The 27,616-nt window shown below is 62.2% G+C and overlaps 2 protein-coding genes and 1 pseudogene across 7 annotated transcripts; 1 reads left to right on the forward strand and 2 right to left on the reverse strand.

The window, feature by feature from the left end:
- Positions 1–274: 274 nt before the first annotated feature.
- On the reverse strand, positions 275–7,992 carry CD2BP2 (CD2 cytoplasmic tail binding protein 2). Of its 5 annotated transcripts, none has more exons than XM_037898737.2 (7): positions 7,856–7,992; positions 5,190–5,287; positions 4,466–4,613; positions 4,081–4,238; positions 3,446–3,926; positions 1,818–1,948; positions 275–1,409 (listed from the first exon to the last, which is right to left on the reverse strand). In XM_037898737.2, exons 2-7 carry the CDS (start codon positions 5,268–5,270, stop codon positions 1,299–1,301), a joined length of 1,110 nt encoding a protein of 369 aa, XP_037754665.1. In that variant the 5' UTR covers positions 5,271–5,287; positions 7,856–7,992; the 3' UTR covers positions 275–1,298. The 5 variants fall into 5 exon arrangements, with proteins under 5 accessions (XP_037754665.1, XP_043405612.1, XP_043405611.1 ...); XM_043549677.1 differs by lacking the exon at positions 7,856–7,992 and adding an exon at positions 6,509–6,527; XM_043549676.1 differs by lacking the exon at positions 7,856–7,992 and adding an exon at positions 5,577–5,595.
- Positions 6,655–13,083, forward strand: LOC114020157 (annotated as a pseudogene).
- Positions 13,084–15,716: 2,633 nt separating this feature from the next.
- TBC1D10B (TBC1 domain family member 10B) lies at positions 15,717–27,032 on the reverse strand. 2 transcript variants are annotated; one of them, XM_043549667.1, is made up of 10 exons: positions 26,653–27,032; positions 25,878–26,619; positions 23,133–23,232; positions 22,173–22,280; positions 21,972–22,078; positions 21,244–21,358; positions 20,095–20,160; positions 19,572–19,761; positions 17,991–18,145; positions 15,717–16,999 (listed from the first exon to the last, which is right to left on the reverse strand). In XM_043549667.1, exons 1-10 carry the CDS (start codon positions 26,822–26,824, stop codon positions 16,340–16,342), a joined length of 2,415 nt encoding a protein of 804 aa, XP_043405602.1. In that variant the 5' UTR covers positions 26,825–27,032; the 3' UTR covers positions 15,717–16,339. The 2 variants fall into 2 exon arrangements, with proteins under 2 accessions (XP_043405602.1, XP_037754659.2); XM_037898731.2 differs by having other exon boundaries at positions 25,878–27,032.
- Positions 27,033–27,616: the final 584 nt, after the last annotated feature.

The raw sequence follows: 27,616 nt of genomic DNA on the forward strand, positions 1-27,616 counted from the left end.
CATGACTGTGAACCACTGATAACGACTCTCTGGGAACGCTTTTGAACCCACAATAATCGACGGACGTGCACACAGTCCCAGATCTTGCAACAACAGCCAAGGTGACCCTGTAACAACACAGAAGCCCCTACAACAACAAACCAGCACACGGCTCCAGATTCCACAATAACAAACCCGCACTCACAGGGAACCCAGCAGAAATTAGCTGGCACTCGCAGCCCCGGATATGGCAACAACAGACTAGGAGACCGGACAATAACACACAAGAGCCATATGACAACAAAGGCACCACACACGGCTTTATTCTTGTGAGAGACGCTATCAAAACAAAGCAGCATTTGTCAGGGCCCGACAACAACAGCCAAAACACACAACCCTGCCACATATAAAACCCTACAGAAACAAAGCCACATTTGCTATTGCCCCAATATTAAAGCTTGACAAAGCCCTGGCTGGGATGATTTAGTTGGGGATTGGTCCTGCTTTGAGCAGGGGGTTGGACTAGATGACCTCCTGAGGTCCCTTCCAACCCTGATATTCTCTGATGCTATGAAGCACACAGTCCTAGCATTTGTAAGACCCTACAAGAACAAAATGACACACAGAGAGGCTCTAGTATTCAAGCGCTCATGAGAGACCCTACAAAAACAAAACAGTACTCACAGGAGACCCTACAATGACAAAACAAAACACGCACAAAAGCCCTAGCTCTCATGAGACCCTCCAGTAACAAGCCAGCCAACACAAGAGACCCTACAAAAACCAAGCAACACACGGAGCCCTGCCTCTCCCAGGAGACCCTACAAAAACAAACTGAGCCAAACAGCACTGCTTCTCCCAAGAGACCCTACAAAAACAAAGCGACACACGCAACTCATAGCGTTCTTAAGACCCAACAGTAACAAATCAGCCCTGCCAGGAGACCCTACAAAAACAAACGGATCCAAACAGCCCTGCCTCTCCCGAGAGACCCTACCATAACAACCCAGGCCACGGGCTCTATGTATGTATCCAGGACACCAAGGACCTGACCCCGGGGGCTGGCAGGAGAATCCCCATTTGCCAGGGGCTGTCCAGGCCCGCTGACTCAGACACCAGCCAGCAGGGGGCAGCACCAGCACAGTACAAGACATAGACATATTTTAATCCCCCCCAAAAATAAAGACAACGTGACATCCACGCCCCACAAGCTAGGGGTTAACCCTCCCCCAACCCGTACGCACCCCGGCCTCCCTCCCTGGCTCCCCCAGACTCGAGTCCAGCCCCCTCGGCTCGAGGGGTCGCAGGCTGGTCGCGGATCACGTGTACAGGTCAAAATCCACCCGCTTCGAGTTGTAGAATTGGCCTTGCGAATTGTCAGCCTTGCGGCAGTAAACGCCCTCCTTGAAATAGCCCTGGTTCACCCACTCCTGCGGGGGAGAGACGCAGCTGGTTACACGGGGCTCGGCGCCGGGACGCGGCCCCTCGGGGCGGGGGGAGGTGGGGGCTGGGTACGCAGGAACCCCTTGCCCAGCGCTGGGGCATAGCCCCTCTGGAGCGGGAGGGGGGCTGGGCACATGAGGATCCTCGTCCGGCGCTGGGAAGTGGCCCCTTGGGGGCGGAGGGGGCTGGGCACACGGGGACCCCTCGCCTGGCGCTGGGACGTGGCCCCTGTGGGGCCGGGACTGGGCACGCATTGACCCCTCGCCTGGTGCTGGGATGCGGCCCCTCGGGGAGGGGGGTAAACTGAGACCCCGCGGCCGGCGCTGGGACGTGGCCCCTCGGGGGCGGAGGGAGCTGGGCACACGGGGACCCCTGGCTTTGGACTGGGGTCTCACCTGCATCTGGGTGCTGCTGAAGGGCCCATAGAGCTCGGCCCCATTCGTGTTCTCCCATTTGTACTCCCACATCACCTCGGCCAGGGGCTCCTCCCGGTCCTCGGACTGCAGCCCTGCCTCAGCGCCCCCTGCTGGACAACACCCGGGGGTCAGAGCGTCCTCACTCCCGACCCACGGCCCCTGCTACCCCAACTCTGCCCCGCCAGAGCCTCTCACTCCCGACCCGCAGCCCCCTGCCAGCCCAGCCCCCGACCCCAGCTCTGCCGGTGCCCCTCACTCCCAACCCGCAGCCCCCTCCCAGCCCACCCCTGCCCCACCGCTGTCCCTCACTCCCGAACCGCAGCCCCCTGCCAGCCCAGCCCCCGACCCCAGCTCTGCCGGTGCCCCTCACTCCCGACCCACGGCCCCTGCTACCCCAACTCTGCCCTGCCAGAGCCCCTCACTCCCGACCCGCAGCCCCCTGCCAGCCCAGCCCCCGACCCCAGCTCTGCCGGTGCCCCTCACTCCCAACCCGCAGCCCCCTGCTAGCCCAGCCCCCCCCGCCCACAGCCCTGCCAGTGCCCCTCACTCCCAACCCGCAGCCCCCTGCCAGCCCAGCCCTGCCCCACCGCTGTCCCTCACTCCCGAACCGCAGCCCCCTGCTAGCCCAGCCCTGCCCCCCCAGCTCTGCCGGTGCCCCTCACTCCGGACCTGCAGCCCCCTGCTAGCCCAGCCCCCCCCCCCCCCCCCCCCCCCCCCCCCCCCCCCCCCCCCCCCCCCCCCCACAGCCCTGCCAGTGCCCCTCACTCCCAACTCACAGCCCCCTGCTACTCCAGCCCTGCCCCCCCAGCCCTGCCAGTGCCCCTCACTCCCAACCCCCAACTAGCCCAGCCCTGCCCCGCCGGTGTCCCTCACTCCCGACCCGCAGCCCCCTGCCAGCCCAGCCCCCAACCCCAGCTCTGCCGGTGCCCCTCACTCCCAACCCGCAGCCCCCTCCCAGCCCAGCCCTGCCCCACCGCTGTCCCTCACTCCCGAACCGCAGCCCCCTGCCAGCCCAGCCCCCGACCCCAGCTCTGCCGGTGCCCCTCACTCCCGACCCACGGCCCCTGCTACCCCAACTCTGCCCTGCCAGAGCCCCTCACTCCCGACCCGCAGCCCCCTGCCAGCCCAGCCCCCGACCCCAGCTCTGCCGGTGCCCCTCACTCCCAACCCGCAGCCCCCTGCTAGCCCAGCCCCCCCCGCCCACAGCCCTGCCAGTGCCCCTCACTCCCAACCCGCAGCCCCCTGCCAGCCCAGCCCTGCCCCACCGCTGTCCCTCACTCCCGAACCGCAGCCCCCTGCTAGCCCAGCCCTGCCCCCCCAGCTCTGCCGGTGCCCCTCACTCCGGACCCGCAGCCCCCTGCTAGCCCAGCCCCCCCCCCCCCCCCCCCCCCCCCACAGCCCTGCCAGTGCCCCTCACTCCCAACTCACAGCCCCCTGCTACTCCAGCCCTGCCCCCCCAGCCCTGCCAGTGCCCCTCACTCCCAACCCCCAACTAGCCCAGCCCTGCCCCGCCGGTGTCCCTCACTCCCGACCCGCAGCCCCTGCTAGCCCAGCCCCAGATCTGCTGGTGCCCCTCACTCCAGACCCGCAGCCCCCCAGTGTCTCACCGGATGCCTGGGTTCTCAGCCTGGCCTCGTCGATGTCCTCGGCAAACATGTCGAGGGCCGGGGGGGGCTGGGCAGGCGGGGGCTGGGTCAGCGCCCGCAGCCGGAGCGCCAGCTTCTCGCGGGTCTCCTGGTAGATCTCGTAGACGCCCCGCCCCACCATCTGGTCAGCCAATCCCGAGAGCCGCTCCAGCTGCTCCCGCCTCTGGGGTGAGCCCGGCGCCTCCCCCTCCTCCGGCGGGGCGGGGGCCTCGGCCTTGGCCCGGGTCCAGGCCCGGCGGGGGCGCGAGCCCCGGGCCCCACCCTTGCTGCCCAGGCGCTGGATGGCCCGGGCCACCGTCTCCCCCGGCCGCACCATCTCCACCATCCCCTCCAGCAGGGTCTGTTTGTCCAGCAGGGGGCGCCCCCCTGGGGGCTCCCCATCCTCCTCCTGATCTCCGCCGGGGGGCTGCCGGCTCCCAGGGGGCTGCTCCTTGATCCGCACCTGGGGGTGGGCGGGGATCAGTCCTGGTCCAGCCACCCCGTCTCCCTTCTCCTCCCACTCCGCCCGGCCCCGTCTCTGCTCCTCCCCCCTCTATTCCCTGATTCCAACCCCCCCTTCCTCGGTTTCCCCTCCCCCGGATCCCCCCCAGTCTCACCCAGTCGATGTTGTCCAGCCAGTTGTCCCGGATCAGCGCCTCGCGGCGCAGAAAGTAGTTCCCCTCCGAGTCAAAGTGCCCCTCCTCCATCTCCTCCTCCAGGTTGAAGGGGGTGATCCGCACCCCGTCCTCGTAGTCGATGGTGGCCGACTCCTGCCCTGCCCGGGGAGACCCCCTGCCCGTCAGGCCCGCCACAATCTCCTCGACTTCCCTGCTCTGCCCAGCCCCAGATTAGCCCCCCTTCTGCTCTGCAGGATCACCCCCCAACCCCCCAGTCTCCCCCCCTTTCCCCCCGCTCCAGCCCCCTTCTCCCCTGGATCACACACTCCCCCCGAAGCCCCCTGCCCACCGGATCTCTGCCCCCTCAGCCAGACCAGGGTCTCACCCTCCACGTCCTCCGACGCCAGGATGTCGTATTTACTGGCCCGGCCGCCGTCCCCCTCCTCATCCTCGTCTTCCTCGTCACTGTCCAGGGAGTGTTTACCCTTGAACCGGCTCCCTGGGCCGCTGGCCCCCAGGCCGGGCTCTGCCAGCTGCGGTGGGAAGGGATGTTAGGTTCCCTCAGCCACCCTGAGAAACAGCACCCCCACCCCCGGCACCACCACCCAGGTCACCCCGACACACAGCCCCCTATATACTCCCCCGAATCACCCCAAGACACAGCCGCCCTGGATATCACCCCCTTTGGATCACCCAGACACACAGACCCCCCCCAGCCCATACCATCCCCGTGTCACCCTGAGACACAGCCCCCCAGATCACCCCGACACACAGCCACCCCCCGGATACCACCCACAAGTCACTCCAAGACACCCCAGGGGGGCACCCAAACACAACTCCCACCCACCCCGGTCTACCCTCTCAGGGGCCCCCCCCTTTCCCCCAGTGATCCCTTACCTCCACCAGCGACTGGATGCCTCTGCACTCCCATCCCCCCAAAAGGGACTCTGTGCCCTCTGGGAACCCCCCTCATGCCCCCGTCCTCACAGCAGGGACCCTCTTTGCACTCCTAACCCATAGAGACCCTTCCCCCCCCATGCCTCCCCACCCCACAGAGATCCCTCCCCCCCCAGGAGTCCCCCCCCCCACACCCCATCCCCATAACTCACCTTCTTCTTGGGCATGGCCATCTCCTCCTCCTCCTCATCCCCCTCGGCCTGATCCTCGAATGTCACCTTGCGCTTGGGCATGGTGGCCCCTGACGGTCCTGCGTGGGGGAGAGCTGGGTGAGAAAGGTGGGGGTCCCCCAGTGCCAAGCCCCAAGATGGGCTTCACTGGCCCGCCCTGGGGTCCGCCTGCAGCCCGACAGGGAGGAGCGCTGAAGAGACCCTACGATAAAGGGACGATCCCAAAGCAGCACCCTACAATAACAAACCAAGGCCCACGGAGTGCTAAGGTAACAAACGAAGGACCCTACAATAACAAACCGCCACTCACAACAAACGATAACGGGAGCTGGCTAAACAGGACCCTGCCGTAACAAACCGACAACTCACAAGAGACCATGCGCCAACCCACCAGGCCCTGGCAGAGGAAACCAAACGATAACAGGCCCCACATGACCCGGGGCTGCTGTCCCAGCCACGCCCGCCCCAGCTGGTCACCGATAAGCCCCTTATCTGTGGGCAGGAGTGCAAGTAGGGGAGTAAGCTCCGGTACGCAGTACCGACAAGAGATTTTTAGTGGGTACGGGGTACGGAAAGACTTGGGACTACCGAAGCCCGTTACCCTGAATGTGGGCCAGCCAGTGTGCCCTCCCGGACTAAAGGCTCAGTCACACCCAAACAGCTCAAAATTAACCTTGCCCTTTTAGGCTAAACAGAGTCCTGTCACTGGCTGCATCTCTGTTGTTACATAACAGATAGCAAAACTCCAGTGGGGCGAGGGGCTGGCACAGAGGGTCTCAGGTACGTGGTGTGACTATTCAGAATCTCTTTTGGGAACAGTCAGGCAGGTGAAACAGCTGGTACTTATGATTACATGCACAGAAATGGCATATATTCACCGTGGTATCTGAAGGTATGAATATTCGCTCTGTTCACTACATGTTTGCTCCTGTGGTAACGCCCACAAGGTATTTAGCCAGCACATGAAGGGACAAGTCCAGCTGAACGGCCCATTAAGGAACTCTTTGCTCACGATGGACCCCGGAAAACGCCTGTCGACACTTAATGGACTTGTTGTGAACGTTCTTACTAGAAGATGGGTGGGGGTGATGGACGTGTGACTTGCCCACGTGACTCCAAACACCATCTTTCACAGCGAGAACAGATTTCCCTTTACTGGGCACTTGGCAGAAGCTAAAACGCCCTGGCCTGGAAACATCTCCATTTTGCTTCTTTCCAGCTCCAGCCTCTGGACTATGAACATCTACTAATGGGAGCATCCTGACTGAGGACTTTAAGGTACTCTGGAGCCTTCATATTTCCTTGATGCTTTCAGATGGACTTATGAGTTGGATGTGGTACAGAGACTGCTCTAGCCTCGTTGATGGCTGATTTCTCCCTTGCAATGGAGAAAGATCAGATCTCCGCTGACTTTCTCACATGAGTCAGCAGCCTTTGATACCGGTGGTATAAGCAACATAGCCCTTGCTTGAGTGGTTTTGTTCTTTCCTCTCCAGATGTCAAAGCTTGTTCCCATTGAACTCAACAGCAAAATTCCTTTTGATCTCAGTGGGAACAGGATTTGGCCCCAAGAGATCAGAGAATGTGATTTCGATCAACTGCTTCTCCGCCCAGAGACAGTTCTCAGGCGCGTTCTGCCAGGCTGATTTTGGTCGCCCCTCCCGTAGGTCGTGCTGAGGAAAATAATAAAACAATCTGGGCTGGAGTTCTGCCAAGGTGTCCACGGCGCACACAGTTCTGCGCCCCTTCCCCATCGAACCCAGACGGCGCCGCGTCTTTGCTTTCCTCGTGCCTGGCGACTTCGATAGAGGCAAGCCGGCAGAAGCTTAGTTGGGCCACAAGGGGGGCGCGGATCGCCTGTTAAGGGGAACTGGGGCGATCGTCCTTCAGGCCTCCTTTCATTTGAGAAGTTTTCCGCTCGGGGTGTGGCTGGATCCTCGATGGCACCAGGGGCCCAAAGCCCCTGTTTAACAGATGCAGTTGTAAAATTTTAGACGGGTAACGGGGGTGTCGGAGGGGACGGGGGGGGCCCATGGAGGGTCCCAGGGGGAGGCCACGTGTCCCTCCCACGCCCGCAGTACCGGCAAGGAGCGATTTCGACCTGCAGCCCTGTCTGGGGGTCCAGGCTAGTAAACTCTGGCCTAGCGCTAATACGCATTTGCATATGCAAATGAGCTCCCCTCCAGATGGAGCTTTCCCAGCCTGCCTGTCCCTGACGGGGACCCCCACGGCGCATGGGGCACTTCGCTGCTCGGCCCCCCAGGAGGGACACGGGGGGCCCCACAGAACAGCCCCATCCTCCCTGGGGGGGAGATCTAAGGGGCAGCCCCCATCCCAGCTTCCTAATTTGCATATGCAAACGACTCTCCCCCGATTTCAGCCCCCCCCAAGAACCCAATCAGGGGACACCTGGACGCCTTAATTTGCATATGCAAATAACCTACTCTCCCCCTCCTCCCTTGGGGGAGCCCCGCAAGAGGGCGGCCCCATAGGACGGGGGGGGAGGGGGGCTGCGTCCTCCCAGCCCCACCCCCTCACTTGCATACGCCAATCACCCCCCGGGGCCTGACAGGCGCCCCCCACCCGGGGACCCCACAGCCCCCGCATTTGCATATGCAAATCAGCGCCCCGCCGGCTGCGCCGCTCACCCGTCTCCGGAGCTCGCAGGGCGCCTCGCGCAACAACCGCTTCCGGGTCAGCCCGCCCTCCTTCCGGCCCGGATGTGACGTCACCCGCGGGCCGTTTCCCTCCCCGCCCCTCGCCCCGGGTTGGTCCCGTTTCTCGCCGTTTCCTCGCATTGGCTGGGGCCGGAGCCCCCCGGAAGCTGGACCTTTGGCCCGCCCCCAACAGGGCCTCGACGGAAGTGACGTCACCCCCGACGGCGATGGGGGGCGGGGCTGGAGTGAGGGCAGGACTTAAAGGGGCAGGAGCCTATTTTGCGGGGAGGCAGCGGAAGTGACGTCATCTCCTGGCAGCCGCTGGCTTCAGCCCATTGGCTACCATGGGGAGCCGGCGTCATGGCAACGTTTAAAGGGGCAGCGCCCGGTTTTCTCCGACCTCTTCTCCCTCCCCCCCAGCGTGATCCTTGACCCCCCCATGGCGCCGGGGGGAGGAGGGGGCTGGGAAATGCCCCCCCAAATGCATCCCCCCGCGACCTAACCCCCGCCCATCCCCCGGCCATAGGCCCCCCCCCTGCACCCCCCCATCCCCCAGCACGGGGCCACGTCCCCCCCCCTGCACCCCCAGAACCGCCCATCCCCCCACTATGGGGCCCTGCAGCCCCTAGTCCCCAAGACCCCCCCAGCCCCCCTATTACGGCATCTGGGGAATACTCCCCCCCCACCCCGTACCCCAACCCCCCCACCCCTTCTGCCCCCCGCTGGGACAAGCTGCTCCCCCACATGCCCCCCCACGCGCCTGATTTTGTCAGGGCCCCCCCCACACACACACACAAGGAAACCCCTGTGCCCCCGCCGTAGGATCGGAGACCTGCCTGCCCCCTTGCCCGCGGGTCTGGTGCCCGCAAGCCCGACGCCCGCAACCCCCTGGGAAGGGCCGGTGGCGTTTTCAAGCCCGGGGCACCCCCAAGGATGCCCCTGTAGGGGGGGTGAACCCCAACCCACCTGGGGTCACACCTGTGGGTCCCCCTGACAGCCATTCAGCCCCCACGGATCAGGATGAAACTCCCAGGGAGAGGCCAGGATCAACACCAGAGGAATATTTTGCGGGGCCCTGTATAACCCCCCCCCCCGGCCAAATTTATCCCCAGACCCTGGGAAATGGGGGGCACGTTTCCAGCAAGGGAAGGAACCAGAAGGGGTCCCCGGATCCCCCACTACCCTGAGCTTAAACTTTGGGAACCCCCTTGTATTTGTCCAGTGGCAGTCGCACCTTCCTGGGGGACACCTCCCTCATCTAGGTGGGGGCCCCCAACCCGAGGCAGCCAGATCCCCCAAATTGGGGCTAAGGATGTGGTATGACCCCCCACCCTTGTGTTTAACCGGGGCTGGTCTTAGTTTTTTTGGGGGGGACACCCTCTAATCTGGGACAGCCCCCCAAATCAGTCTCCCTGCCCCCCCCCCAATTCCCCCAGGAACACGGTTCTCCTTAGGACCAAGGGGAACTCCAGCCTAGGCAACTTCCTTATAGTTCCTTGTTCTAGCTATTCTGTTCCCATGCCCAGTAAGGTGCTCTAGGGCGGGGATAAGAAGGGGGCCCAGAGGGGCTGCACCCCTGGATAGCCACCGGTGCACCCCCCACGGCGGACACAGGAGTCCAGGGCTCATAGCTGGATTGAAGGGACAATTAAGGTCAAATAGCTGGACCTTAAAAGTGACACCTGCTCTGACCCAGAGAGAGAAGGGAAAACTGGGGAGCCCCCACGCCCCAAATTGGCAGCAGATTTCCAGGACAACGGGGGATCCGGCTGATCACAGAAACAGGAGAAGGCAGGTAAAGTCTCCACCTTGGGGCTAGCACCCTCTGGAGGGGAAAGGCCCCATCTCCTATTCCCTGCCCTCCTGAGCCAGCCAGCGCCCGCCCTGGGACCGGTGCCCCCTAAAGGGGAAAGGCCCCGGGTCCCATTCCCTGTCTCCCCCTTCCCAGGTCCCCGGCCACATGAAGTTGCATGAAAGCAGCGTCCTGGGCTACTCCCGCATGGCGGCGCCCCCCGACCGGCAGGGGCGGCTGTACAAGAAGAGCGAACGCAGCAGCAGCTACCAGCGCCGCTGGTGCGAGCTGCGGGGGAACCTGCTCTTTTACTGGGAGCGGCAGGGGGGACCGCGAGCCGCTGGGGCTGATCCTCCTGGAGGGCTGCACCGTGGAGCTACAGGAATCCGCCACGGAGCCTTTCACCTTCCAGATCTCCTACCCTCAGGGTCCGCTGGGCCACCGGGCCTACAAGATGGCTGCTGAAGACCAGACTTCCATGGAGGGCTGGGTGCGGGCTCTGAGCACGGCCAGCTTCGAATACCTGCGGGTCCTGTTGACGGAGCTGGAGGGACAGTACCGGGACAGCGGGGCCCTCAGGGTGACACCACTGGAGGAGGGGGCTGCGCGGTGCAGCCCATTGGTGTCAGCAGTGGGATTGCCAGACTTTGAGAGGCTTCATCGGCAGTTTGGGAAGGAGATTGTGAAACTGAGGGTGAGGTGGAGGGAGGAGAGAGCAGGAGGGGCCCAGACGGTGCAGGGGGACCTGATTGATTTGGAGTAGGGAGAGAGGGAGCAGGGAAAGGAGGCGAGCTGGAGGGGGTAGGGAATCCACATTCATTGCCATCAAATACAGGAGAAACTATGCGGAACCCAGGGGCGGGCTAGCAGGGGCTGCAGGTCGGGATTAAGCCTTTGTAGTCTGGGGTGACTGGAAAATGGGGACAAAATATTTGCCAAATATTTACACTGTGAAGATGCCTTTACAATAATAAAATTATCGTATCCAGGCCCTGGTACCAGCCGTGTGAATTCACCATTTGGTCACATCCAGCTAGCAGCAGGGGGCGCTGTGGGGAGGGGGGGCGCTGGCTGTGGGGGGAGCTCCCGGCTACTCCAGCCCCGCCCTCTCCCAGCAGGGGGCGCAGTGGGGAGCAGGAGCACTGACTGCCAGGGGAGAGCGCCCCCTGCAGAGCCCCCCACCTTGCTCCATGCAGCATAGCGCCCCCTAGCGCGGCACCGAGGCATTGGGGTCAGCTCTGAGGTCTGAGAACGTCCCAGTTCATTTCAGCCAATCCCCACCCGCACCAAAGGAAGATCTCGTGCCACGGAGACCAGCAGAGAAGGAGATGCTCCATCAAGGCCCATGTAGCCCATGCCTGCCTGGGGCAGGATCGTCCCCATCTGTCCCTCCAGACTCTAGCTCTGACCTCCTTCAACAATGGTGCGGCAACCGTTTCTGTTCCAAGCCCCCGCCCTTGGGGACGGGACCCAGTCCCCCACCGTCCTCGCCGAACCTACGCAAGCACAGAACTGCACGGCGTTGTCCTTCCATAATTCACAGCCCGGCCCCTTGTGGCCACTGCTCGTCCACCCAGTCAAGATCTCTAACCCACTAGACCTTGCTCCCCGCCCACAGAACCCAGGAGTCCTGGTTCCCAGCCCTCCCCAACCCACGAAGCCCCACTTCCCTCCCAGAGCTGGGGATGGAACCCAGGAGTCCTGGCACTCGCTAACCTCACACTGTAACCCTAAAAGAACTGAGACTCACAATTCAGCAACCCTCAAGCCAATGATCCAGAACAACCCCAGGACCAGAACCCACTGACACTCTGTGATGAAGTGGGGGTCGTTTCTTCATGGTTTGTATGAATACTGTCTCTCTGTTTCCCTCATGTGCCGCATGATTAACCAGGTGGTGGGACACATGCATTTGGTCTTTGCAGAGACCCCTAGAGGACGAAGTGTGAGTGTCCCTAGCTGCCTGGGCCCAGCCAAGGGACAATTTGTTTCCTGGCAACTGACGAGCCTGGCCTGGGCAGGAAGCCAGCCAGTTCTGACCAGTTGGAAATCAAAGCCATGAGCTGGGGCGCCTGCCGTGGGACAGAGACACATGCTGCTGGACGGGTCTAGGAAGTCAGAGAGCCGCCCTGGGCTCTAGGTCTGACCAAGATGGACTTTGCTGTGACGTCCTGCTCTCTGTGCGAATGATGAACATTTCTCCGCTGTTCCAGATGCCTAACAAACCCTTCTGGTGTACCCCCCTGGCTGGGAATCACTGCTGAGTGCAGAAGTTAGGGTGCCTGGCCCCTTTGGGGGGGTGCATAAGGTGTCCTACTCAGGTGGACTCGCTGCGGGGAGCTCACTGCGTGGAACACGGGTGCTGATGGATCTGAGGTCGGTCTACGGAGGTGGTGAAGCCCCGGAGACATACCCGAGTGTGCGCGCGCCCTGGAGAGGGCCCAACTCACGGCTGTCCAAGAGTGCCAAGCCTGTTCACCTGTGACACCCCCAAAGGACTTTCAAGGAACTAAGACCCACAGTCTAAGGACTCTCAAAGAACCGTGATCCTCCAAGACCCAAAGATCCTCCAAGACCCCCACACCAACGACCTTCAAAGAGCCACGATCCCCAATCAGCCAATGATTCTCGGAGATCTAAAACACAAAGGGCCTTCAAAGAACCACAACCCCCAACAAGGTAATGACCCTCCAAGAGCCAGACTGACAACGCAATGACTCAAAGAGCCATGACCCCCAATGAGCCAAGGATTCTGAAATGACCCGAAAAGAACCAATGACCCTCAAAGACTTAGAACCCAATGACCTTCAAACAACCATCATGACCCCCAACCCAATGACCCCCAACGAGCCCAATGACCATCAAAGACCTGGAATCCAGTGACCCTCAAAGAACTGTGACCCCCAACCCAGCCTTCAAAGAGCCATGACCCCCAATCAGCCAATGATTCTCAAATGACCCTCCAAGAGCCAATGATTCTCAAAGATCCATCACCCGCAACCCAGAGGCCCTCAAAGCACTATAACCCCCAATCCAGTGACACCCCCCCAAGAGACCACGATTCTGAGACCTACAACCCAAACGATCCTCAGAGAGCCTCGTCCCCCAACACAACCATGACTCCCCAAAGAACAGCGCTGCGTCTTCCACCAAGTTTGCAATATTTTTTTTTTTGTTAACCTTTTTAAACAAAGCGACAAAATAAAATCTCCGAGAAAGAGGCACGAACAACAGAAAGGGACGGGGGGAGGAACGGAGAAGTAAGGAAAAAGAGGAGAGATGTAAAACGTAAACATCCGGTTTTCTGCCCTCCCGGCCCAGGATGGGGGTGGCATAAAAAGAGAGGCTAGGGATTGGAGCGGGCGGGCTGTATGTCTATATTCCAGTGTCTGTCCCATTAAATAAGACCTCATGGCCAAACCCAAAATGTCTGTATACATAATTACAATACTGAGACATATATATAATATATGTGTATAGAGAGACACGTATATACAAAAGGTGGGAGGGAGAAAAGGGGGGCTTGCTGGGTGGCAGATGGGAGTTACATTGGCTGGGGGGGGCTGTTAACGACATGGTTTGTGGGAGAGGTGAATTGTGGGAATGAGGCTTGGCGGGAGGCAAAGAGCAGTAATGTGGTCTCCTGCTCCAAGGAGTGACTCTACAAGGTTAAGTTAAAGCCATGTCTTACAAAGAGGGGAAACTGAGGCACAGAAAAGGGGGAAAGTGACTTTGTTGAAGTCACGTGGGCAGGGAGTGGCAGAGCTGGGGATAGAACCCAGGAGTCCTGATTCCCAGCCCACCCCCCACTCTAACCCACTAGACCCCACTCCCCGCCTAGTGTCGGGGATAGAACCCAGGAGCCCTGATTCCCAGCCCACCCCCCACTCTAACCCACTAGACCCCACTCCCCGCCTAGTGTCGGGGATAGAACCCAGGAGTCCTGATTCCCAGCCCACCCCCCACTCTAACCCACTAGACCCCACTCCCCGCCTAGTGTCGGGGATAGAACCCAGGAGTCCTGATTCCCAGCCCACCCCCCACTCTAACCCACTAGACCCCACTCCCCGCCTAGTGTCGGGGATAGAACCCAGGAGCCCTGATTCCCAGCCCACCCCCCACTCTAACCCACTAGACCCCACTCCCCGCCTAGTGTCGGGGATAGAACCCAGGAGTCCTGATTCCCAGCCCACCCCCCACTCTAACCCACTAGACCCCACTCCCCGCCTAGTGTCGGGGATAGAACCCAGGAGTCCTGATTCCCAGCCCACCCCCCACTCTAACCCACTAGACCCCACTCCCCGCCTAGTGTCGGGGATAGAACCCAGGAGTCCTGATTCCCAGCCCACCCCCCACTCTAACCCACTAGACCCCACTCCCCGCCTAGTGTCGGGGATAGAACCCAGGAGTCCTGATTCCCAGCCCACCCCCCACTCTAACCCACTAGACCCCACTCCCCGCCTAGTGTCGGGGATAGAACCCAGGAGTCCTGATTCCCAGCCCACCCCCCACTCTAACCCACTAGACCCCACTCCCCGCCTAGTGTCGGGGATAGAACCCAGGAGTCCTGATTCCCAGCCCACCCCCCACTCTAACCCACTAGACCCCACTCCCCGCCTAGTGTCGGGGATAGAACCCAGGAGTCCTGATTCCCAGCCCACCCCCCACTCTAACCCACTAGACCCCACTCCCCGCCTAGTGTCGGGGATAGAACCCAGGAGTCCTGATTCCCAGCCCACCCCCCACTCTAACCCACTAGACCCCACTCCCCGCCTAGTGTCGGGGATAGAACCCAGGAGTCCTGATTCCCAGCCCACCCCCCACTCTAACCCACTAGACCCCACTCCCCGCCTAGTGTCGGGGATAGAACCCAGGAGCCCTGGTGCTCTTTGCTAGCTTTACACAAGACAACGGGAGTTGGGGGGTTCCCAGTGGGTCAGCCCCACCCCTCTCCCAGCCAGCGTGAAAGTGTTGGCGTCCCATCTGAGACCCAACCAGAGACCCCTGCTGTCCCTCCGTAGGGCCAGCGGGTGTCCCCTCGTGGTCGCACAGCGTACCACATTCAGAGAGAGAGAGAAAATTCCAGTTATTTTAAGGGTGTTTGTTCATGCTTTTTAAGCGGGGGGGGGGGGGGGGGGGGGGGGGCGGTTGTTTGATGGGTCTAGGGGGACTGGAGTGTGTTGATGGGGAGGGGAGGGGGGAAGAGTCACAAATAAGCCGGGGGAAGGGAGGCTGGGAATTGAAAAAACAAAAGAGATAACCAAGGGGGCATCCTGGGAAGGGGGGTTATTGTCTAGGGGCCAATTTAATCCCCCCCGGGGCAAATTCGGAGGGGCTATGCGGTGCTAGCTGGATACAGTTGCTCCTGAAAAAGCCCCACAGCGTCAGCCACTGGGGGTCTTTATTGACTCCCTGTCCCGCAACGCGGGGTATTCGATAAAATTTATCGCGGCTCTCAAGTGAAATAAACTTTATTGATACCCTGTCTGCAAACACTGGGACGTCAATAAAGCTCATCCCTGCCCTTACATGGAATGCCATGCTCTGGCTGCGAACGCTGGGGGTTGTCAATAAAGTTCATCCCCCCACTCTTACAGGGAAGAAGCTTTATTGGCACCTTGTCAGCAAAGTGGGCCACCAATAAAGTTCACCGTCTTTCCCAGAAGGAGACCATAACAGTGGGCCGCCAAGGTGCCACACAAGTAATGAAGCCCTAGGTGGGGACAAGGAGTGAACTTTATTGACAGCCCAGGGTTGGCAGACAAAAGAACAGACCGGTTCGACCAACACTGGGCTATTGATAAAGTTCACTCCTTGCCACAAAAATCCTGTGCTGGGAGATGGAAGAACTTTCTTGTTCTCTTGTCCGCAAGCACTGGGCTATTGATAAAGTTTCTCACCTGGCATGTGACTTTATCGATGCCTTCTTGAGAGGCGGATGAGCTTTACTGATGCCGTTGGGGAACACTGGGCTACTGATCAATAACGAAATCTGGTGTTGGGAACTAATGCCATGTCCGCATACACTGGGCTGTCAATAAAGTTCATCCATCTTGCCACTGAAAGTCAAAGTAGAAGAACTTTATTGATACCTGCGTCCATCAACAAGAACTGCGTTTGGGGGTGAACAGCACAAAGAGGAGTGCTCCTGCTAGCAAGGGGGCAAGAGGGCGGCTCTTAAAACCAGCCTCTCCTGAGGAAGGGAACAGGGGGAGCATAGGGCTGGAGTGGTTAAATAGTTTAAAGGGGATTCTCCTATATACAGTAAACGGGCCAGACGATTATTAATACAATTATATTCTTGTTAAGACTTGAGGGGGACATGCCCCACACCTCTGGGAAAGCGCTTGGGAGGAGGGGTGTACCTGTTTGTTCCACCGACGGGAGAGGAGGACACAGAAAAGAGGGGGAGGGTGGGGAGAGCACAGTAGTCGTTTGGCTTTCAAAGTCGTTAAGCAGGTCCCCACCTGGCAAGAGGAAGATTGTGGGGCGCCCCCGATGGGTAGCTCAGAGCTCAATACTCTCTGGCCCACCCCGACACCCTTTTGTCCTTTAGATTCCAGCTTCCTCCCAGTCAGCGACCCCACCCCCATCTGAGTCTCCCCACCCCTTGGTCCTTGGCTGAATCTGTGGTGGGTCGGAGGCAGCAGGGCCCCCCCCGCTGTCATTCCCCCCCCTTCAGCTCAGAAGTAAGTGTCCTGCAGCACAGAGCCCGCCGGGGGATCCCCATCTTGCCCCCCATCCTCAGCGCGGGGTGGGGCTTTGGGCTCCTTCCGGCGCATGGAGACCTTCTTCTCTTTCTTCTGCTTGGCTTCCTCCTTGGCGCGCTCCTTCTGCTGCTTCCGCTCCAGCTTCTCCTTCTCCTTCTTCTCCTGCTTCTCCCGCTCCTTCTGCAGCCGCTCGCGCTCCTTCTCCTGCTTCTCCCGCTCCTTCTCCTTCTTCTTCTCCTTCGTTCCCCCTTTCTTGGGGCCCCCCAGCGGCGCGTTGTTCCCTGTGGGGGAGGGCAGAGCGGGGTGGAGCCCTTCCGACACCACCTGGCCTGGGGCAGCGGCTGGAGCGGGGTCAGCGGAGGCGGCCAGGCTGCCCGTGGGGTGGGCAGGGGAGAAGTTGCCCCCCATGCTACCACCGCGAGTCGCCCGCTGTTTGAAGCCGGTGAGGCTGAGCAGGCTGGCGCTGGGGGTCAGCGCGGGGTTCATGCGGTGACACTCTTCGTGGATGGCACGGGAGCCATGGAGGCGGCGCGAGGGTTTATACTGCAGCTCCCCGCGGTTCTCACGCCACTTCTTGAGCTGCGTGGTGTTCTCACGCTCAATCAGCGCTTCCGTCACAGGCAGGTTCACCACCTGTGGGCGGGAGGCGCCGCTCAGACACCCGGCGGCACAGTGCCCTCTAGAGTACTAGCCTGGGCTCTGCACCGACCCAGAGCGCCCCCTACTGGGTAACCCACCCCATCCCCTGTAGCACAGCACCCCCTAGTGCAGGGGTGGGCAAACTACGGCCCACCCGCCGTTTTAAGCTGGCCCGCAAGCTCCCTCTGGGGAGCGGGGTCTGGAGCTTGCCCCGCTCCAGCTTCTATCCACTCCAATGGCCACCTCCGGCGCTCCAGTGGGAGCTGCAGGGGCGGTGCCTGTGGATAGGGCAGCGTGCAGAGCTGCCTGTCCGCGCCTCCGCATAGGAGCCAGAGAAGGGACATGCCGCTGCTTCTGGGAGCCGCTTGAGGTAAGCGCCGCTCGGAGCCTGCACCCCTGAGCCTCTCCCCATGCCCCAACCCCCTGCCCCAGCCCTGATCCCCCTCCCACTCTCCAAACCCCTTGATCCCAGCCCGGAGCACCCTCCTGCAGCCCAAACCTCTCATCCCAAGCCCCAGCCCCACCCCCAGCCGGAGCCTGCACCCCTTCGCACACCCCTGCCCCAGCACTGATCCCCCTCCCGCTCTCCAAACCCCTCGATCCCAGCCTGGAGCACCCTCCTGCAGCCCAAAGCTCTCATCCCCAGCCCCACCCCCAGCCGGAGCCTGCACCCCTTCGCACACCCCTGATCCCCCTTCTGCCCTCCGAACCCCTCGGTCCCAGTCCAGAGCCCGCACCCCCAACCGGAGCCCTCACCCCCTCCTGCACCCCAACCCCAATTTAGTGAGCAGTCATGACCCGCCATATAACTTATATTCCCCGATGTGGCCCGTGGGTCAAAAAGTTTGCCCACCCCTGCCCTAGTGCCACCCTGGGGCCAACACCAACTGCCAGGGGAGAGCACCCCCTGCCGAGCCATGGTGGTCTCCCTCCCACACCCTGAACCAGCCAGGCCCTTACTCAGCACCGTCTGGATGGGGCTCACCTCGTTGATGAGGAAGTCCTCTTGCATGCTCTGAGCTGGCAGGTTGCGCAGCTTCTCCATGGTCTCATACATGCCCTGGCAGCTGCGCAGCTTGTCCACCGATCCCAGAGCGTTCCGGAGAAGGACCAGGCCCACCCGGAAGACGATCTTCACCCCTGGGGTGGGGAAAAGGGTATAGAGACTGGTGTGAGTCATGGGATTTCAGGGACCTGGTGCTGGGTGTCAGCCATGCACACACAGGAAGGAGAGCGGAGGTGGGTCAGTTGGATGGATGGTTGGGTTGGATGAGACCTCTGGGTTGATGGATTGGGTTGGGTTGGATAGGATGACTGGGTTGGGTTGGACTGGGTTGAATTGGATAGGATGGTTGAGTTGATGGAAGATGAGTTAACAGATTGGGTTGATGCCATGCGTTGGGTTGGACGCATGGTTGATAATGGGTTGGGCTGATCAGACGGATGGTTGGTTTGGAGGGACGGGGTTGAGTTGGGTTGGATTGGGTTGTATGGAGTGGTTGAGGGATGGATGGTTGATTTGGACTGGGTTGTGTGGTTGGTTGGATGGGATGGCTGGGTCAGATGGATCAATGGGTGGTTGGCTGGTTGGGGTGGATAGGTCAGATGTATGGATGAGGGTGGGCTGGGTGGTCAAATGGACGGACAGTGGGTTGGAGGGGACAGTTGGATGAATAGGAAATGGGTTGGGATGGTCAGAGGAATGGATGGTTGGCTGGGATGGGAGATCGGTTGGCCTAATCAGATGGATGGGATGGCTGGATGGACACGGGATGGGTTGGTCACATGGATGGATGGTACTGTTGGTCAGGTGGAGGGATGGGATGGGTTGGTCAGGTGGATGGATGGGATGGGTTGGGCTGATCAGACGGATGGATCGATGGATGGCTGGTTGGGTTGGTCAGATGGATGGATAGTTGGTATGGACGGATTGGGGATGGGTTGGTCAGACGAATGGATGGCTGGTAGAGATGGGACAATGGCTGCTTGGGTTGGTCAGACGGATGGATGGAGAATGGGTTGGTCAGCTGGATGGATGACTGGTTGGGATGGGATAATGGATGGTTGGGTTGGTTGGTCGGATGGATGGATGGATGATGGGTTGGACTGGTCGGATGGATGGATGGCTGGCTGGCTGGTTGGGATGAGACGATGGATGGTTGGGTTGGTCAGACGAATGGATGGAGAATGGGTTGGGTTGGTCAGACGGATGGAGGAAGGGTGGGTTGGGATGGGATAATGGATGGTTGGGTTGGTCGGATGGATGGCAGGATGGAGAATGGGTTGGGTGGGTCAGCTGGATGGATGACATGGGATAATGGATGGTTGGGTTGGTCGGATGGATGGATGTGGAATGGGTTGGGTTGGCTGGACAGATGGATGGATGGAGAATGGGTTGGGTAGGTCGGATGGATGGAGGGAGGATTGGGATAGGATGATGGACTGAGTTGGAAGTTTGGTTCGGTTTGATTGGCTGGGTTGGACTAAATTAGGCTGATGGATTGTGTTGGACGGTGACACTCATTCAGAGGGCTGGACGGAGATACAGAACTGGCGGACATCTCACCCTCGCAGAAGAACATATCCCAGACACGCAGCACAGAACTCCAGGGCAGGGTGCGGGAGAAGATGCACATGAACCACTCCGTCATGTAGAGGATGGGGTCGATCTTGTATTTCTTCAGGTGCCGATAGGCCATGGGGGATGCCCGGCGCAGCAGGGCAAAGAAGATCTCTCCATCCAGCTGGATGGCTTCCTGCCAGGGGACGGGAACACATCAGCCCCTTCCCCAACTCTGCCATTCCCCACCTGCCCCACCCCATCCCCAAACACCCTCCTTTGTCCCCTCCCCCATCTCCCAACACTCCCCCTTCACCCCCATTCCTCACTGCTCTCCCCCACAGGGCTCCCCTCTCCTGCCATCAACCCCCCTCCTTCCCCATACGCTCCCCCCTGTCCCCATCCCCCAAAACCAACACACCCCTCTCCACCAATGATCACTTGGCAGAATTCCCCTCCCAGAGAGGGGGAGGTGGACCCCAGCCCCGAGACCGCCCTGCCCTGCTCCACCAATGGGGGTGCTACTCACCAGTCCGGCACTGTAATAACCTGGCAGGTACTTCTCACAGATCTGCACCAGGCACCAGAAGGCTTGCTGCGGGGACGGAGAGAAGTGAGACACATCAGACAGACAGACATCTAGACACCAAGAGACGCAACAGACACTAGAGAGAAAGGATCCAACCCCAAGGCATATCTGCGCTATGTCGACAGAACGGGTTTCCTCCCCTCCATGTGGTTAATCCAGCTCCTTCTGTTGACCGAGCCACGTCTACCCTGGGGCGTAGGTCGACCTCACTGCGGTGCTCAGAGCGAGATTCTCCCAGCCCGGAGTGGCACAGATAGGTCACTTCAAGTTCTAGCTGTAGACTAGGTCTCAGAGACCCCCCAAGAGAGGAGACCCAGGCACGCACCTAGGATATGTCCACACACACACACACACACACAGGCATGTTCCTAATCCACATCAGCTAACTCGGACTGGAATAGCCGCTCAGGTGTTACTGCTATTTTAACTCCAGTTAGCTACCAGGGGTTAAAACACACACGGAGGTTTTTGCAGTGCAGACACACCCTAAGAGAGTCCCGGGCACACCCACAGCCAGTCAGAAAACACAGAAATGGTGGAAGGGGGAGGTTGGGGGGGAAACCCCAACATGCGTAACCAGGGAAAGATGATGCACGCCACGGACAGACTGACCAGACTGGGATGGACAGAGCAACAGACAATGCTTCAGGCTGGAGAGACAGAGGAAGAAACAGGAGCCGGAAAACACAGACACATAAAACACAGTCATGCAAAAGAGACCTGGACAGACGGACAAACTGCATGGACACTATCTCAGATGGGAGGGGTATTGCCCAGAGAAGGGGACAGAACCTCAGCCCTGCAGCTCTAACCACTAGACCCACTCGCCTCCCAGAGCTGGGACAGAACCCAGGAGTCCTGGCTCCCAGGCTCCCCTCCTCTAATCCACCAGCCCCCACTCCCTGTTCACAGCTGGGATAGAACCCAGGAGTCCTGACTCCCAGCCCCAAATCCAAGCAGTGCCCGGAGGTAAAACCAGCCAGACATGTAAGAAGCGAGAGATCGGGGGAGGCGTGACGCTGGGACTTTCCCAAAAGGAAGGGGGGAGCTCTCGCTCAGCCACAGGGGGCGCTAGCGGGCTGCTCTTACCTCAGCGGGCATGTGCATCAGCAGGACAGCAGCCACGGGGGCCTGGGCCTGGCAGTACCCTTCGTCGGGCCGGTAAATGGTGTAGGCTTTTAGGATGCGGTATAAATCCTGCTGCCTGTGGGCAGGAAAGGGACGGGGGTTAGACACACGGAGGGGCCTTGCCCTCTAGGGGGCGCCGGCTCCAGTCCCAGGGCGGAGATTGGCTGGCTCAGGGGATGGGGAATGGGACACAGGGCCTTGCCCTCTAGGGGGCGCCGGCTCCAGCCCCAGGGCAGGGACTGGCTGACTCAGGGGATGGGGAATGGGACATGGGGCCTGTCCCCTCTAGGGGGTGCCAGCTCCAGCCTCAGGGCGGGGACTGGCTGGCTCAGGGGATGGGGAATGGGACATGGGGCCTGTCCCCTCTAGGGGGCGCCGGCTCCAGCCCCAGGGCGGGGACTGGCTGGCTCAGGGGATGGGGAATGGGACACGGGGCCTGTCCCCTCTAGGGGGTGCCGGCTCCAGCCTCAGGGCGGGGACTGGCTGGCTCAGGGGATGGGGAATGGGACATGGGGCCTGTCCCCTCTAGGGGACGCCGGCTCCAGCCCCAGGGCGGGGACTGGCTGGCTCAGGGGATGGGGAATGGGACACGGGGCCTGTCCCCTCTAGGGGGCGCTGGCTCTGATCCAGCTCAGGAAAGGGACTAGGAGGTTCTGGTCCAATGGAGGCTCCCCACCCCGGTCACTCACCCATGGCCTCCCCTGGCGGCAAACATCTCATGGAAGGGGAACTGCCGGTGCAGATCCTTTTCAATCACATCCAGCCACTTGGGGTCCCCGGGCTGGCGCTCCAGCTCCTAGGAGTCAGGGGGACAGGGGGTGAGACGCTGCCCGTCACCCCCACGCCTCTCCCTGTCCCCCAGAACCACCCCCCAGGGGGAGGCCGCGCACCTCAAATTTGTTGGGGTTCTGATCCAGGAGCTCCTTGCTGTTCGACAGCAACTGCCAGGCTTTGGCACGGAGAGAAGAGGGGATTCCCTTCCGACAGCGCAGCTTCACCTGCCCAAACAGGAGCCGCCATGTTAGCACAGCACAGCGCCCCCTGCTGGGAGCGGCTGGGACTGGAGGAGCCAGGAGCTCCTCCCACAGCCAGGGCCCCGCCCCCCCCACAGCGCCCCCTGCTGGGAGCAGCCTGGATTGGAGGAGCTGGGAGCTCCCCCACAGCCAGCGCCCCACCCCCTCCCCACAGCGACCCCTGCCAGAAGCGGCCGGGACTGGAGGAGCCAGGAGCTCCTCCCACAGCCAGGGCCCCACCCCCTCCCCACAGCGCCCCCTGCTGGGAGCGGCCTGGATTGGAGGAGCTGGGAGCTCCCCCACAGCCAGCGCCCCACCCCCTCCCCACAGCGACCCCTGCCAGAAGCGGCCGGGACTGGAGGAGCCAGGAGCTCCTCCCACAGCCAGGGCCCCGCCCCCTCCCCACAGCGCCCCCTGCTGGGAGCGGCCTGGATTGGAGGAGCTGGGAGCTCCCCCACAGCCAGCGCCCCGCCCTCTCCCCACAGCGACCCCTGCCAGAAGCGGCCGGGACTGGAGGAGCCAGGAGCTCCTCCCACAGCCAGCGCCCCGCCCCCTCCCCACAGCACCCCCTGCTGGGAGCAGCCGGTCCTGGAGTAGCTGGGAGCTCCCCCACAGCCAGCGCCCCGCCCTCTCCCCACAGCGACCCCTGCCAGGAGCGGCCAAGACTGGAGGAGCCAGGAGCTCCTCCCACAGCCAGCGCCCCGCCCCCTCCCCACAGCACCCCCTGCTGGGAGCAGCCGGTCCTGGAGTAGCTAGGAGCTCCCCCACAGCCAGCGCCCCACCCTCTCCCCACAGCGACCCCTGCCAGGAGCTGCCAGGGCTGCAGAAGCTACTCACCTTCTGGAATCGCCGTGACAGCCATTTATCCCAGTGGGAAAACATATCGAGCCATTTGAGCTCCCGCTGCCGCGCCACGTCCACCGGGATGGCGCTCTCCCTGCGGGGAGGGAGGGGATCAGTGACACGGAGCAGCCACACCCCACCGGCCAGGTAGAGGGGAGGACTGCCAGTGGGGCGAGCTTTCCCACAGCAGTGCCATGGGGGGGGGGAGCAGGGCTGCTGGCACTGGGAGCTGCCCCACCCACAGGAGGGCATGGGAGGGGATGGGGGGGCACGAAGCAGACCACCCCCGCTGGGGTACGTAGGCTCCCAGACTGCAATGCGAACTGGGGCCCTATCAATCCATCTAGGATGTTTGTAATTATAATAGGGACCTCAGCTCCCCCCTCAGCTCTGCCGGTGCCCCTCACTCCTTACCCGCAGCCCCCTGCCAACCCAGCCCTGCCCTCCAGCCAGCCCTGCCAGTGCCCCTCACTCCTGACCCGCAGCCCCCTGCCAACCCAGCCCTGCCCTCCAGCCAGCCCTGCCAGTGCCCCTCACTCCTTACCCGCAGCCCCCAGCCAGCCCTGCCAGTGCCCCTCACTCCTGACCCGCAGCCCCCTGCTAGCCCAGCCCTGCCCCCACCCCTAGCTCTACCAAAGCTCCATCCCAGGGATGCCATGGGTGGGTTTGACCGGAAGTGAAATTAACAAGGTCCAAAGTGAAACAGACCAGCCCGGTTCCATTCCCCCAGGAGGAAGAAGGAAACACATGGGTCTGAAATGATTTTGCATCCGATAGAGCCAGGGAGGCTCCCCTCCAGCCCCACCGCAGCAGCCTCCCAGTACCAGCAGACGAGCTCTCAGTTCCTACTTCAAAACGCCTCGTGCTGCCGATTCCCGAGAAGCCCCCCTGCCTGTTCTCTCCCCTTCCCGGAGCTGTGTGAAGGCCCAACCGAAGGGGGAGACAGGGCCTTCCCTCTCTGGGGGGCACCAGCTCCGACCCTGCCCCAGGCTGGGGAACTAGCTGGCTCAAGGGGAAGGGGACAGGGACACGGAGCCTTTCCCCTCTAGATCAAAAACGGGGAAGCCATCCCAAACGGATGCCCTGTCATGTGATGAGTCTGTTGGGTCTCAGCCAATGCGTCCCCAGCCTCTCCATTCCCCACCCCCCACCCTCCCCGCCCTGCCATGGGTGATGATGAGGCCCCCAGCAGCCTCAGCAGACAGGCCAAGGGCAGAACGGTCCATGAAGGTGGCCTTGGGGTATATGCCAGGGGGGAGGGGGTCCAGACTGAGCTCAGACTCCACAGGACCAGGGTAGGGAGTGGATGGGCAGGGGGAGGGCGGAGAAACAGGAAGAGCAGGGAGGGGAAACAGGAAGTGGTAGCTTGGGGCTGCCTCATTGAGAAACTCAGGAAGGGAAGTGGGGGCGTTTGCACGAGCGTGGGGGGGGGAGGGAGAAGCTGGGAGATGCCCCTTCTACACCATCTCCCCCCACTGCAGAGCTGTGTCCGGAGGGTCTGTCTCCCCCCACGGCCCAGCCCTTCCACAGCCTAGTCTCTCCCCCCACGGCCTAGTCTCTCTCCCCACGGCCCCGCCATCCCACGGCCCAGTCTCCCCCCCCACGGCCCAGTCTCCCCCTCTCCCACAAGCATCAGCCCCTCCCCACCCAGGCCCCACACCACACCCAAGTCTTCCCCCACATCCATACCTGTGCCCAATATCCCCACCTCTTCCCCCTCGGCCCCAGCTCAATCCTTCCCTGCCAGGCCCAGTCTCCCCACCCATCTGATCTGACCCCTCATCCTGGTCTTCCCCTGCTCCCTTCCCCACCAGGATCAGCCCCTTGGCCCAGCCAATCTGGTCTTGCCTTCTCCCGTCCCCTCGGTCTCCCCAACCCAGTTTCCCCTGCCTCCAGATCAGCCCCTGGGCCTAGCTTCCAACCCCGTGGTTCCTCCACTCAGTCATTCCCCCTCCCCCCACCCCTGAGCCTGCACACAGCCCCCGGGCCTCAGCTGCATGGCGGGGGAGGCCCTGAGCCCCAGGGATGGGATAGACCCCACCCAGCGTGGAAAGACACCTGCTTCAGTCAAGCCACCCATGTGACAAGCAGGCCAGGTCTCGGCCCCTGCCCCCCAACTCCGACCAGGGCTAGTTTGTGGGGGGCGAGGGGAGACAGGGGGCCGGACGGGGAAGTGATCTCAAGTTTGCTAGGAGTTTTGTTTCGGCCTGGGAGGGGGATGGAGGGACAGTGGCTCCCAGGGACAGAAAACAGGACTAAGCGGGCTTCAGGCATGGCTCCCCCAAGGCGATATTCCTGGGAGGCAGCATGGGGCTGGGCGGGGAGGCTGTGGGTCGGGAGAGCAGGGAAGATCCCTGCTCCAGGCACTCCACAGCTCTCGGCCTCTCTGCTGAGGCTGCCAGGGCTGGGCTGGGCAGCACCTGCGGGCCCTGCACAAATCTGGGCTAAGACCCACCACACTTGCTTCCTGCTGTGGACAGTGACTGGGGGGCAGCGGGGAATGGCTGTCCGACACTGGGAACAGATGGGAGCTGGTGCCCCCTAGAGGGGAAAGGCCCTGGGTCCATTTCCCACCCCAGCCCCGTTCAGTGCCCTGGGACCAGCTCAGAGATGGCGCCCCTAGAGGGGAAAGGTCCCACCCCTGTGAGCCAGCCAGCCCCCTGCCCTGGCGCCAGACCAGAGCCAGCGCCCCCTAGAGAGGAAAGAGCAAACGTGAGGGGGGGTGGCTCGGGTACTCACGGCATCCCCGAGTACTGGTTGCCCCCCAAGAAGCCGTATTTGTCTGTTCTCCGGTAGGCCAAGCCATTGATCTCCGAGTCCGAGCCCAGGGAGCTGACGTCGTCCAGGAAGCCGGGGCCACTCAGGGACTCCAAGGTGCCCGACATGAGGCTGACCGAATCCAGGTAACTCAGGGTGTCTGGAGCCGGCGGGGGCCTGGGAGGTGGGATTCCGGGACCCAGGCTGGACTGCGACCCCGTGTCCTGGGAGGTGGTGCAACCCAGGCCTGCGGGCCCCTCCGTCGCAGTGGGGGAGCTGGTCTCCGGCGCCACCGGGCTGGGCGCCACCACCATCACGGCCGGCGAGGGGAAGGGCGCCGGGAGGGGCTTAACCGGGGTGCACGGGGGTGCAGTTTCCATGGCGGCAGACGGCGTGGGAGAGGCCACCGGCGCGGTGACGGCTTCCGGGGGACCCGCCACCACGTCGACCCCGGCCAGCTGCGTCGTTGCCACGGAAACCATCCCCTCGGCGGCCGCCATGGTGGCTACGGCTGCTGTTGCCACGGGAGACGCCGCCGGATCGCCGACGCTGTCCGTCAGCGCCGGACACGCCACCCCGCTGCTCGTCGCCGCTGCCACGCTGCCCGGCGACGCCGTCGCGTTGCCTAGAGGTGCCGCCCCGCAGCCGGTAGCTGCCGGAGACGCCGGCAGGTTGCCCGGAGACGCCGCCGGAGACGCCGCCCCGCTGCCAGTTGCCCCCACGGTGCCCGGAGCCGCCGCCGCCGCCGGGCCGCCCGCCGCCGCCCCGCGGCCCCCGGGCCCGGCCGAGGCCGAGGGCGCCGTGGCCGGGGCTCTGGGGGCCGGGGCGGGTGGCGTCGCCATGGCGCTCATCTTGGCGGCGTAGAGGGCCGAGCGGGGGGCGTTGTACCGGGGCGGGGGCGACGGGGCGTCGCCGGCCCCCATCTCCATGGCGACAGCCGGCTCCTCCCCCCCCCCAGCCCTTGGGGGGGGGCGGCCTAGTTGCCCCCACCGAAGCCTGGCCTAGAGTGGTGGGGGAGGGAGGCGGAGGCAGGAGCCTGGCTGGGTCCCTGCCTTAGCCTGAGCATCCAGCAACCAGAAGCCAGGGCGAGCCCCCCCCAGGCTGCGCGCGCAGCCCAGCAGTGCCACGTGGGAGGGCGGCCAATCCCAGGCCGGGAGGGCAATCGGGCCAGCCAATTAGAGGGGAGGAGGGTGGCTGGCGGGCGGGTCCGCGTGGGCGGGAGCGGCTGCGGGCTGGGCCAGTCAGGGCAAGGAAGGTCGGGGTTCCGGCCAATCGGGAGATGGCGATCAAAGAGGAAGGGCGGGTGAGAGAAGGGCTAGGGTGATGGGGCGGGACCAGTGGGCATGTGGCCAATCAGAGAAGAGGTATCGCCCCAGCCGCCCAATCGGAAGGTGGGGTTAAACCAATCAATACAGAGACAGGAGAGACGGGCCTGTGAGAGGAAGGGGCGGATCTAGCGCGACATTCCAGCCAATCCCAGGAGAACCGGCGTTAGGTCAGCCAATTAGCGTCAAGAAGGGGTTGCAGCTCAACCAATCAGTGTCGGGGACACCTCCAGCTGTCACGGGCGACCGGAGCGCCTTGTCTGTCGGCCAATAAAACATCGGAGCGGGAAACTGACCGGCGACTCCTCGGGCCAATGAGCGCGGACTTAGGGCGGGAGTGGCAGGCTCCTCGACAAATGGACACCCAAGAGCGGGCAGCTTCCCGGAAGCTCAGAA

Source organism: Chelonia mydas, chromosome 6 (genome assembly GCF_015237465.2).
Source record: "Chelonia mydas isolate rCheMyd1 chromosome 6, rCheMyd1.pri.v2, whole genome shotgun sequence".
NCBI classification, from domain to species: domain Eukaryota; kingdom Metazoa; phylum Chordata; order Testudines; family Cheloniidae; genus Chelonia; species Chelonia mydas.